This window comes from Harpia harpyja, chromosome 16, assembly GCF_026419915.1.
Source record: "Harpia harpyja isolate bHarHar1 chromosome 16, bHarHar1 primary haplotype, whole genome shotgun sequence".
Classification (NCBI taxonomy): domain Eukaryota; kingdom Metazoa; phylum Chordata; class Aves; order Accipitriformes; family Accipitridae; genus Harpia; species Harpia harpyja.
The window spans coordinates 8,083,684-8,095,200 of record NC_068955.1 but is presented as its reverse complement, the minus strand read 5'-3'; the positions used below and the strand labels follow the sequence as shown (position 1 = coordinate 8,095,200).

General features: G+C 52.4%; 1 protein-coding gene across 1 annotated transcript; it reads right to left on the bottom strand.

The window, feature by feature from the left end:
• Positions 1-265: 265 nt before the first annotated feature.
• CITED4 (Cbp/p300 interacting transactivator with Glu/Asp rich carboxy-terminal domain 4) lies at positions 266-2,529 on the bottom strand. The gene is made up of 2 exons (XM_052811609.1): positions 2,420-2,529; positions 266-2,149 (listed from the first exon to the last, which is right to left on the bottom strand). The coding sequence occupies exon 2, from the start codon at positions 2,135-2,137 to the stop codon at positions 1,523-1,525; it is 615 nt and encodes a 204-aa protein (XP_052667569.1). The 5' UTR covers positions 2,138-2,149; positions 2,420-2,529; the 3' UTR covers positions 266-1,522.
• Positions 2,530-11,517: the final 8,988 nt, after the last annotated feature.

Here is an 11,517-nt window from a genome sequence, read left to right as displayed (position 1 = left end):
CAGCAGCCACTCTGCAACAAGGCAGCACCATCCACGTTAGGAATTTGCCCTCAGTACAGAAAAGGAGCATCTCATCCTCCCAGCCACTGGATTGACTTAGTCCAACCATTAAACTAGAAATACAGTCCTTACAACTTCAGTGTCAGGTGGGGGACACTAGTGACTGGATCCACAGCCCACCAACGGGAGCAAAGAAAACACTTCTCCCCAGTGCTCGACACCACACTGCACCTGGGCCAGAGACAAGCACTGAACAAATGCACACTGGAGATATTTCAGCTTTTATTTGCAAATTCATCTGTACATTCTCACTTGGTTGTCGAGTGACAGCTGCCAGGAGCTGTCAGCAGCAGGGGGCAGCAGCAACTAGGAGTTAACAGGAGCTTTGCACAGTGCCTGGAAACAAGAGACAGCAGAGGAAACAAAACCCCACTAGCTTTTACATTTAACCTTTTCTGAGTAAGGGAATTAGAAATCGAGTCATCTTTATCACATTCAGAAAGGTGTTGGATTTACAGTCCTATGCGTTCAGCACAAAGATCTCAGGTTGAAGTGACTATCTGCAGAGCAGCTTGAAAACTATCCCAGGCTTTCTTTTTTTTGAAGCCAGCATCTTAAAGCTGCAGTACTCTCCATGCATCCTTCCCAGCAGTCCCAAAGCCAAATAACAAAAGAACTCCTTGCAAATAAATAATCATAGGAAAATAAATAAGATTAGATCTGGAATATACAGTTACATGGTCTTTATTTGGTTTCAGAGGTGGAAAAAAGTGGAGCTAGACTGCAGCTTTAAGCCTTATGCCTGAATCAACCTCAAATGCTTTGTAGATTTTACAGTTGATTAGCTGTACAGGTCAGAGATCCGAAGTTTCAGAGAGATGAACATTTAGGCACATACGCACACCCTTCCCCAAGGCATACTTTATTTTGCTCAGCCAGTTAGAAAAAAGCCTGCTGGAGGGGAAGTGCCCCCTTTCTGAGCTGAACAGACAAGACTGAAGACCTATTTACTGTCACAGTAAAAAGTCCCAACAAATATCTAACCCCACCCATGTTTGCAAGGGGAAACTGGTTCAAACCATGCACCAGGGAGACAATCCTCTCTCAGGGGATCCTTTAACTTCGCTGGCACCACAGAATCCTTGAGCAATCCAGCTACCGGCAGTGCTGCCAGCTGCCCATTGCTTCCTGCGCTCAAAGCCTAGTTGTGGAAAGTCGTAAGTCCATTATTTCTACTTAAGCCAGAAATCCTGTTAATGCCATTTAGAGGCAGCTCTACAGCAAGAGCTCTTGATCTGCTCTCTGTTTGGGGTACACACCCCCTCCCCAGGAACTCCCACACAGGAAAACCACACAGAAGAGAAAAGCAATCCATTGCAAGCCAGTGTCCGATGATTGTCTCTTTGGGGAGGTTAGGAATCCAGGACAGGGCAAGGCAGGGGAAGGGAAGAGGATGGCAGGTGGAGAAGGAATTTAGAAACAAACTCAAAACACCAAGACACAAGGAGGAGCTCAAAGCCCCTCAACAGCTGATGGCACTGGGTTGCTGTTTGCTAACAAAGTCTGAAATGAAGTCGAACTCGTTCTGTCCCAAGAATAGCTCTGGCAGCTCCTGAATCCGGTCCAAACCCAGTTCCAGGACAAGGGATGTCAAGACCTCCTCATCTATGAGATCAGTGTCCATAACGTTCAAGGTCAGCGCTGGTGAGGGCATGTGCTGCATGCCTGGGTGCTGGCTTGGCCCCACTCTGTACTGCTGGGCACCAGCTCCCATGGGCCCGTTGCTCATACCCAGCGGGTGACCCTGGTACTGGGTGTTGAGTTTTTGTAGGTGCATGCTAGCCATTAGCTGCTGGGTGCCCACCGGCCCCATGTACTGCTGCTGCTGACTCGGGCCATTGAACATCATCGCATTCTGCATCTGGTGGTGGCCCATCTGTCCGCTGAGGTTGGGTCGCGGCCTCATTGCACCATCCATGCCAGCCCCTCCGTAAGGCATCATCTGACTGGCGGCAGGCAGTGTCCTCAGCACATGCTGCCCGTGCTGCGGGGGTCCCTGCAGCCCACTCACCCCCATGCGGTAGCTCTGCAGCCCGGTGCCACCGTGGCTCATGGACATCATCATGTGCTCAGCCATGGCTCCAGGCCCCTGCAAGGCGACACACGGCTCAGGGCAAGGCTTCCGGGGACAGCACCGCTTCCCACTCCCGTCCGAGCCGGCTCCGACCGAGGATCCCGGAGAACCCCCCACCTTCGCCCCGCGAGGAAGGCACCGCGCTGCACCCTCCCTGGGAGTCGAGCTGCTGCCCGCCCGCCCACCGCTGGCGGACAAAGCTCAGCGCGGCGCGCAGCGCGGCGCCCCTGCACACCGCCCCGCGGCCGCCCCGGGGAGCCGGGCTCTGCCCGCGCGGGTACGCACCGATCCGGGGCTCCGGCGGGCAGCAGGTCCGCGCACCAGCAGCGCCGCCCTGGCTCGACTCGGCTCGCCGTGTACGGGGCGCCGCGCTCCCGGCAGTTATAGGGACGCGGGCAGGGGCGGGCCGCCCGGCCCGGCCCCCCGCCGCCCATTGGAGCGCGGCCCGCCGCTGCCCGGCCCTGCCGGTGCTGCCCGGCCCCCGACGGGGCGGGCGGGCGGCACAATGGCTCGGCTGCTTCCCCGGCCGGTCGGCACGCTCCCGGCGCGGAACGGAACGGAACGGAACGGCTGCTGGTGGGCCTCTCCGAGCCGTGCCCGCAACACGCCCCGTGGTCGCGACACGCCTCGTTGTCACGACACAGCCCAGTTTGTGGGAGACTGGCTGCCTCCAGCACGTAGGGCACCGATTTTGGCAAATCCCCACTGTCAGGGCTTTGGGATTGAGCCCTCTCCTCTTGGATCCGAGGTGCGAGACACCTTGGGCAGGCTGGGGAGGAAAGGAATGGATGGCATCCAGGGCCCCCAGCCCAGCGCCCCCAGTTTCCCGCCGATACCCACACTGGGAGTGAGGAGCCCCCCAGTGCACACTGTGTTCCTGAACAGGATGCCAAGGTCCAGCCATGCTGCCTGGTGTTACCACCCCCACAGATGGTGCATGCACCATCCGGTTTTTCCATGTCAGCATCAACAACAGCAAGGGGCATGGAGGGCGTTGGGAACAAGGGATAGTGTCCCCAGCGTGCTGGGCTGGGGATCCCTCAGTGTAGTATGGGCACCACGATTCCTCCAGGGATACTCAGCTGCAGAAAACTTGGGTCATCCCTGTTCAATACCCCACTTAGGTGCCTTGGGGTAAGGATTGGACCTGGGGTGACTGGGGAACCTCAGGCAGATCATTTCTGCTCCCAGCCCATGCATGCTGGGAATGGTGATGTGTTCATGGGAAGCACTAATTTTGAACTGTATTTGCTTGCATTGTATTCACTCTGCTTCCTGAGCAGGGACCCTGTCTGCCTCTGATACTGCAAACGGCATAAGATCAGCTCTCTGGAGAGAGTCACCCCTCCAGTGCCTTCCTCTCCCCCACTGTCAGTCTGACCAAGCCTTTCTGCCTGATCACACGGCTGGCTGGGGTGCAGCTACCCACTGTGGGGGTTGTGCTAAACTTCATACTGAAGGATGTGCACACAGACCTTTGTCAAGTGCTTCCAGGGCTACTGCACACTGGCCCCTGCCAGCATGTGCCCTGGCGCAGCAGGGTGCTGGCTGTTACGAGAAGAGTCCTTGCTTGATGGCAGTTCTGGTTGCAGGGTCAGCAATGGGATGCTACCACGTAGTGAGACCTTACCAGCCAAGGTGACTGAGGTTAGTTACTTAGTGGCATCAACTAGCTGGTTGGTTACTCTGCCAGCAGCACCCTTCCCACAAAGATGCGCTGACTTTCTCAACAGAGCTGGTAGCAAGGTGAATGTTACAAGCAGAGATTTGCTGCCACAACTCTGTCTGCAGCAGTGTCTTTCAACTCTGAGTTGAGTTTTGGCTCACAGGGTCCCAGTGCAACCCACATGCTCACCCACTGAGCCATGCTAGCCAAATTATTTTACCATGGGCCTAGACTACAGCAGCACTGGTGCTCTCTATAGGATGTGGTGCTTTCCAGTAGCATATGAAAGCACAGTGGTGATTTTTCCCCTTTATTTTTTGTTTTGAAGGAACCCAGAGACTTCTTTTTTAAAGATACTAGTGTTGCATGGCTACCCACTTGGAAGGCAAGTGATGGTAAAGTTAAACTTGCTTCCCCAACTTCATTCTATCTTTTTGTGCTCTCCTGTGCAGCCTTTAACTACAGCATTACAGATAATGGCTCTGGTAATAACAGACAGATCTTTTCTGGAGACTTGGAGCAGTTTTTTTTCATGGAATTTTATGTGTTCTGCTTATTCATTGTGCTCACTGACCCTGTTGAGCAGAAGGAAGTGCTAACAAAGTGTTTCAAATGTTGCTGAAGAAGTTGTTTGTTGAAAACTGTATTACTTAAGAAATGAGGTCTAAGTATATACTATCAGCAAGGGACTGAAGTTAGGCAGCACAGGCATCTTGGGTGAGTGCCTAACCACACAGTACTGACCTGAAGGGTTACTTATATGGAATATCTCTATATCAAAACACCTTAAACCAGCAGCTCAGAGCTGATAATGCCCAGAAGCCATCAGCTTCCAGATGCGAGCAGCCAGGAATAGAAAGTGTCTTCTCTTACCTGGACAGAGCACAGGACCATTAACCTCCAGGACATTCTGGGAGTTGCTCTTATTTGTGCCACCTTCTGCCTTGTTAAGTGGCCGGGATGGGTTTCAGGTGTTGTTGGTGAGCCTCTAACTGATGAATCAGTTGGTTAATTGTTTCATGTAATTACGTAATGATTGTTTTTTAACTCTAGAGATTTTGACAAATGCATGTTTTAGTGCTAATAAACACATGCTCACATACATATACCTGCCTGCCTGAGAGTTCACATGCAGATGCACACCCAGGTGAGGAACAAATACAAGGGGAGTGTCTGCCCTCATCTTTGCAGATGCATCCAGCCATAAAAATCTCTCTCACTGGGAGGAGAGGTGTGGCGTGTAGCACAAGTCCTGGTCAGGGGCAGGAATTCTTGGACAGGAGTAATAGGTGGGAAGGGGCTCTCCACAGCCATTTGCATTACAGAAGACCCCAAGGGTGGTAAATGGCCCATCATTTTGGAAACAAATTGGCAGATGAGAGAGCACACTTGCTGAACACAAGTGTGGAAGTCCCCTCCATCTCTACACTGACTTATGTCCCTTCTCCTTTGGGAAAGGTAAGACAGATCAGCAGCTTATCCAGTTTGAAAATAATTTGACCAGCAATGGAGCTATGTTGGCTGGGATCAGCTCTCTGATCTAGCTTGTTACGTTGTCCCCTAGATGTTTCGCCAGCATAACCTGGGGTGTTTTGGGAGGAACCAGTGCCTGCAGAAAAGGAAGGAAATGTGGGGATGAGAGGCATTGCGGTGGCGAGAGGTGTCCACAGATCCACAGCCATGTTTGTCATGTTCTGTGCCATCTTTCCATGCTCTGTCTCGTGAGGACTTCCTGTTCTTGAAGGAGTAATATTTTATTTTACAGGGACCAGTGTAGACTTGTTTGCTGCATTTCACACTGCCCAGCCAATGGCTGGGGAGCATTGCTAGGAAAGGGCTGACTAGTCCTGGTATTATCTCTCTCACTGGTCTTTTTGGCCCAGAACAAGCAGTGGTTCCTTGTCGTGCTGAGGTCTCAAGGCTCCAAACCACTGCAGCTGTATTTACAAGGCACTGTGTATGACTCAATCTAACCCCAGGTTTGCAGTTTCTCCTCCATCTCCCCATGCACTGGCATCTGTCATCAGCCCATGGACAGACTGGCCTTTCTGGGAAAGCAGATAAACTGCCAGTGTATATCAGATCCAGCCCTGGGGCTGTCAGTTGGTCAGCCCTGACCTAAGTCACCACATAAGCCACCTCCAGGACCGTGTCATTCACGGCTTCCTGACATGGGACTTCCCCAGTCTGGCTGTATTGGTGTCATCAGCCCTGTGTTATCAAGGGTAGATTGCCCAGGCTGGGAATTTAATCAAATTGTTGCTCCAGTGGCACCAGTTTGGTTCTGCATGACTGGGCATCTGGAAGAACCACTTGTATGCCTGTGTTCCAGGTCAAGGCATCCATGTGGGTGGGCATCAGTTTAGGGATCTGATCACCAGCACATTGCAGACCTTTTCATTTCCCTCTTAGGAGGGTACTTGCAGCCTGATGTACAGCTAGTCTGTGTTACCTATGACTTTGTTTATGTAAGATGTTCCCTCCTCATATTTGATCCCTGATCACCGTGCATCCACTGCACAGCTCCAGTGGTATTACTGTGGTAAAATCATGTCCCCAAAGCCCCCCAGGGATGAGAGGTGGCACGGGCAAGCGCTTTTTGTAAGCAGAAATGTGAACGCTTCCATCTCGCAATGTTTTGCATGTGTCAGAACTGTTTCTTGCTAATTCCAATTGCTGATCTATGGTCCAAGATCCCCCTTTTGCAAGAGTCTGAGAGCCTCTGTTGGGGGGGGGGGGAAGAACATTTTTATAAAGAGCTTTGTAGGATGTAAGATGTACTGATGAATGGAGGGCAGGTAGAGGATTTTTTGAGGAATTTCCTCTGACCAAGTGATTCTCACTATGCATGTCAGTTTACAACCCACCTACTGCTGTGGGGTGTGACTTAACCTTTGCATGGAGATTGCAGAACAATGTGAGTAGCAATATGAGCTATGTATTTGGGTGTAGGTGGACGGATCTGAGGAACCCCATGATTCAAAGACTCCTGGATACCCAGCTAAGTCAATGCTTGGCCCTACAGAGCTCCTGCAAGTTTCAAAGCAATTGGGGTGTGCAGATAGAAGCTAAAGCAATTTGAAACATCATCTGTTACGGGAGAAGCTTGCCTTTGAGGGACAGATGTCCAGAAGAAGCCCTATTGCAGTCCCCCACTCACTGAGTAGAAATGCGCAGTGGGAGGCTGGAAATCTGCAGAGGTGTGACCTAAACTGTGATCCATCAGGTATGACTGTCTGCTGTACCTGGGTCTGGCCGTGGGCAGATGCAGGGCAGCAGTATGCACAAATCACCTTCACATCACCTTAAACTCCTTGGACGTCTCAGCTGTATCGCAGAGATTCCTGAAGTATTGTTTTTCCAGAAGATGCCAAGCGTCAGGCGAGCTGCTCCTCTTGCATGCTGTTGGCTTGCAGTAGCTCCCTTGGGCACAGCAGCTGGTTGACTGTGGCATTTGGGAAGATCTTGGGTTGGACGAGTCCAGATCTGAATCACTAAAGCACGCATTTTGTTCCATGAAGGGTGGAAAATGACAAGGGCACACAGTGTACAGGAGGATCAGCTATTAAATATCAAGGCAGTCATAACATGTGGCAGCAACTAGCTCCCACCTGCCTTTTTTTCCACAAACCTTCTGTCCTCAATTAATCCACCCCTCATCATGCAAAGATGGCCCCTACGTTTTGGGCACTTGAAAAAGGAGGGGTCCCTGAGGAAGATGGCACTGGGGATGGGTTGCAGCTGCTACAGCAGCTCACCAACCCATAGCCAGCTCCTCACTGGTGGTACAGGGTCCTGGAGAGAAACAGCAGCCATGAACCAGGCACAGGGTGGCTAAACAAATCTGCTGGACTCAAAGTGCCCCAGAGCCCACCCTGCAGTGCCAGGCTTTGCCATCCGCTTTTCCCTTTCTGGTGGAAGGGTTACCACGGTCTGATTCCTTCAAGGCCTGTCGGCGGGTGCATGGACATAACCTCCATAACTGCCTAACATAACTGCCTCTCCCTGCGCCGCCAAGGAGCTGAAAGCTTTTCTACCTAATGTTTGACTATGTTGGGACATCCAATTTAATCAAATATTCACTATCAGCTGCTGGAGTTCTCCTTACCATATCTTAAAAGGATCCTAGTGAAACTCTGCTGCACATGTAGTGCTTTCCTATTAGATTCGTTTATTGGCAATCAGGAGATGAGAAAGGCATGCAATGCACTGTCATTTTTTGTTTGTTTAAGGATGATCACAGTGATTTGCAAACCTCTGCTCTGAAGCTGAGAAGTCCAGCAGGGGCCATGGTGCTATAAACACTGAACCAGGAGCAAATTCTGATGCAGTTTCTCCAGTTTGGCTTTAAGTAAGTACGTCAACAGGGCAAGATTTAGAAGTTAAATTAAATATTAAGCTTCTTGACACAGAGTGTAACTCTGTGTCTTACAGGAGTCTCTGACAAAGAGGACTAGAGGGATACTGGTCAACAGCAAACTAATTCAGGCACCTGTTACCAAACCTATTTCTTGTCTCCAGACGGGTCTGATGTGGACAAGTGAGGGGACAAGCACCATTCCCTACGCAGAACATGGAGAATCTGTGGTGCCATCAGGGCCATGGGTCCCAGCATAGCCCAGCAAGGAGGCATGGTGGATCTGAGTTCCCCTGGGCTTTGCAGCAGGACACATCAGCTTCTCCTGGGAAGGTGCCCCAGGCACTACCTGCTTGGTGATGGGTCTGTGGAGTTGTCACCCCACACGTGGTCTACAGGGGAGGACTTTGCCTGGCTCAGTCATGGCGTTGTGCCTTCTCTCTGTAGTGTAGATGCATTAGTACATGTGGGGCAGGAACAGGCTTGTGCCAGTGTGGAGCTCCCTTGAGCAAATGCCTCCTAGATGATGCACAGGAAAGAGATGAGGTGAGCGTGGGTTTCACTGAGAGCAACCATGGGTGTCCAGCAGAAAAGATTTTTCATTAAGATTAAAAAAAACCCAGACAAAGTACATGGAGGAAAAGCAACAAACCCAAGAGGGGCACAGCATGGCTCTCCAAGGCATGGGGCACTAATGGTGCCTCCCTGTCTGGTGGCTGGGCAGCCACACAGCAGCAACATAAGGATGCACCAAAGAGCAACTCATAATTCCCTTTCCCCGATTTCTGCATGGTAAAAGGGTCCTCCAGGAGAGCTGAATCCAGATGCTACATTATCCTGTGATTCCTCATCTGCATTTAGATGGAAACACTTCATAAAAGGCAGGTGTTAGGCAGAGACTAGCAGTGCAAATAGCCCAGGGGAGGAGGGCGAAGGGCAGGTTGCTCCCTGATAGCCCCGCTGGATGCAGGGACTGTTAATACTGAGAGTAAGCATGACTGGTTTGCAGCTGGTGGCCAGCTCCAGGGAAACTGGGTTCTCCATTAACCCTGCTGGGATTCGGGAGCAAAGATGCCAAAGAAGGGAATGCTGTGCCTCTGCTCAGCTCTGTGGGAGCCTGCCGAGCGTGCAGGTGGCTTGCGTGCAAGCTCCCTGCACATGTACTCTGGGACGCGTGATTTCCTGCATGCACTGATAGCGATGCGGGACCATGTGCCCCTTCAGCAGCGTCTCACCTCCCAGGGCCACTAAACGGTGCAAAGGTGATTAAGACCAGAGCAGGGCATGGAGGGGTTTGGTGTTTCTTCCAAAGTGGCAGACGGAGCCAGGCCAGCAGCTGACCCCAGTGCTGGCATGCTCCAACCACTGAGCTGGCTTGCCCAGCTTGTAAACAACTTGTTATTTTTTTTCCTTTGGGCTAATCTTGCTCTGTGGGGGCAGATAACATCACTGGAATTTTTCCAGTGTCCTTTGCAAGCGCCTCCTGCTTTGGACTTTGGCTGAGACACACACGAATGAGACACGAGCTTCCTCAATTGCTTTCTCTTGTTTGGTTTCCTCTGGGCCTGCCACGCACCCCTTGTGCCGACTGCTTCCTGCTCCACTCCCTGCTCCACGCCAGCGCCTTGTTCTCAGTCTCGGGGAAGGTGGCCAGGAGGCGAGCCCGGCACAGTCACGTGCCTCCCTGGATGTCCTTGCGGGGTTGGGGCCAGGCTGCTGGCAGGGAGCAGGAGGGGGCAGTGGGGTCTGGCCTCTTCTTGCCAATGCCTGCAGAGCCAGTGTGGGACTTGGCAAGGTCCTGTTCAGCATCCTGGCTCTTTGCCCTGCAACTTTGCCTGGCTCTACTGCACTTGGGCCAATGCAGCCGTTTTGGGTTTACCATGGCAGGCGTTGGCTGCACTTTAGCCTCCAAGGGCCAAAAGGCTTCTAGTCCTGAGGCAGAGCCAACCCCAATACAGCTGGCATGGTACCTCACCCCCAGTCCACCCAGCTGCCTGTCCTCACTCTGCCCAGAGATCCCACTTATCACCTCCCGAGCCCTCAGGGACCTCCCGTGTGGGGTCTGGCAACAGAAAATCAGTCCTACTTTGGAGAGAGCTGGCAGCCTGAGCACTACACAGCCATGGACATGCAGCCTGAATCTGGCCCAAATGGCTCTGGGTGCTGCTCCAAGCATGGCAGGAGCAGGCAGCCTGCCAGACCGGTTTGCCGGCACAGCCTCTGACATGGTACAGGGCCATGCACGTCACCAGCTCCTGCCTCAGCTGCACGTGTTGCCACTCACCTCCTACCCATGCCATCACCCCTCCCCAGCAGAGCCCTGTGGCTCGCCACAGCCAAGGAAGCTGAGGCACTGATCCTGTTCTGCTGGCCACAGGCTGGGCCACCAGCCTGCACGGGCCTCTCTAGTGCTCCATTGGTGTTTCCCATTTCTATCCTTCCTTTCCACCTTGGAGTTTTCCAGGTTTCCATATGGTATCTGTGGTCCACGGGCTGTGAGACAGGACCCCGGGCCAGCTCTAGTGTCAAAGGGACGGTCCACGTGCAATATCACAGGGGTCTGTTCTTGCACGGTCCCTTCAGTCCCATGACTGTCCTGTCCAGGTACCCCAGCACGTCCTTTTCCCTGCTAAAGACAAGCCAAGGCGTAATCGCCTCTCATGTGAGCAGCCCATAGGTCTACTTTAGGTTAAGAAGCTGCTTTGCCCAAGGCCTGGCTCGCATTGCTGCCTGGGCATATGTTTCTCCTTGTGTGGCCTCTCTGGATGTCTTGGTCACTATAATTTCCCTCAGGCTGGATTTGAAGCACAGATGGACAGAGCAGTGCTGTGGTTTCTCTGGCGAGGAGCCTATTGAGTCAGGCATCATGGGTCAAGGCTTGGGTCCCCGTGTGATGCCCTGTCCCTGTTCCTCCCAGGATCTGGCACATGGTGGTGGGACCAGTGGAGATGGACAGCAGTGGGACCTTCCCACCTGAATGACTGCTTCTGCAAGGCACAGTGTCCTCTGAGGCATGGAGTCAGAGAGGTTTTAGGTTATTTCTTCTTATCTCTTGGCGCCTGTGTTGCTGCTGTCTTGAGGCAGATTAGCTGGTGGCGGTTTCTCTGGTCTGCTGAAGTTGCCTCATGCAACTGTCTCGTGTTTGGAGGTGTGGGGTAGTCAGGGCTGTGGTGGTGAGTCTTCGGGGGGGGGCTGTAGTGTGGTGTTTCTTGCATTATCATCAGAAATAGCTGTTGCTGTTTATCTGCCTTCTCTTTCCTTCATGTTATGCAACCTCCTTTTCAAATGGCAGTGGTTGTTTTCCCTGGGTCGATGTAGCAATGATGCTCTTCCTGGTATTTCCAGACCCTCATAGCTATG

Bases quoted from the DNA above. Each gene is read 5' to 3' on its own strand.
- CITED4 (XM_052811609.1), bottom strand. From the start codon at position 2,137: ATGGCTGAGCACATGATGATGTCCATGAGCCACGGTGGCACCGGGCTG.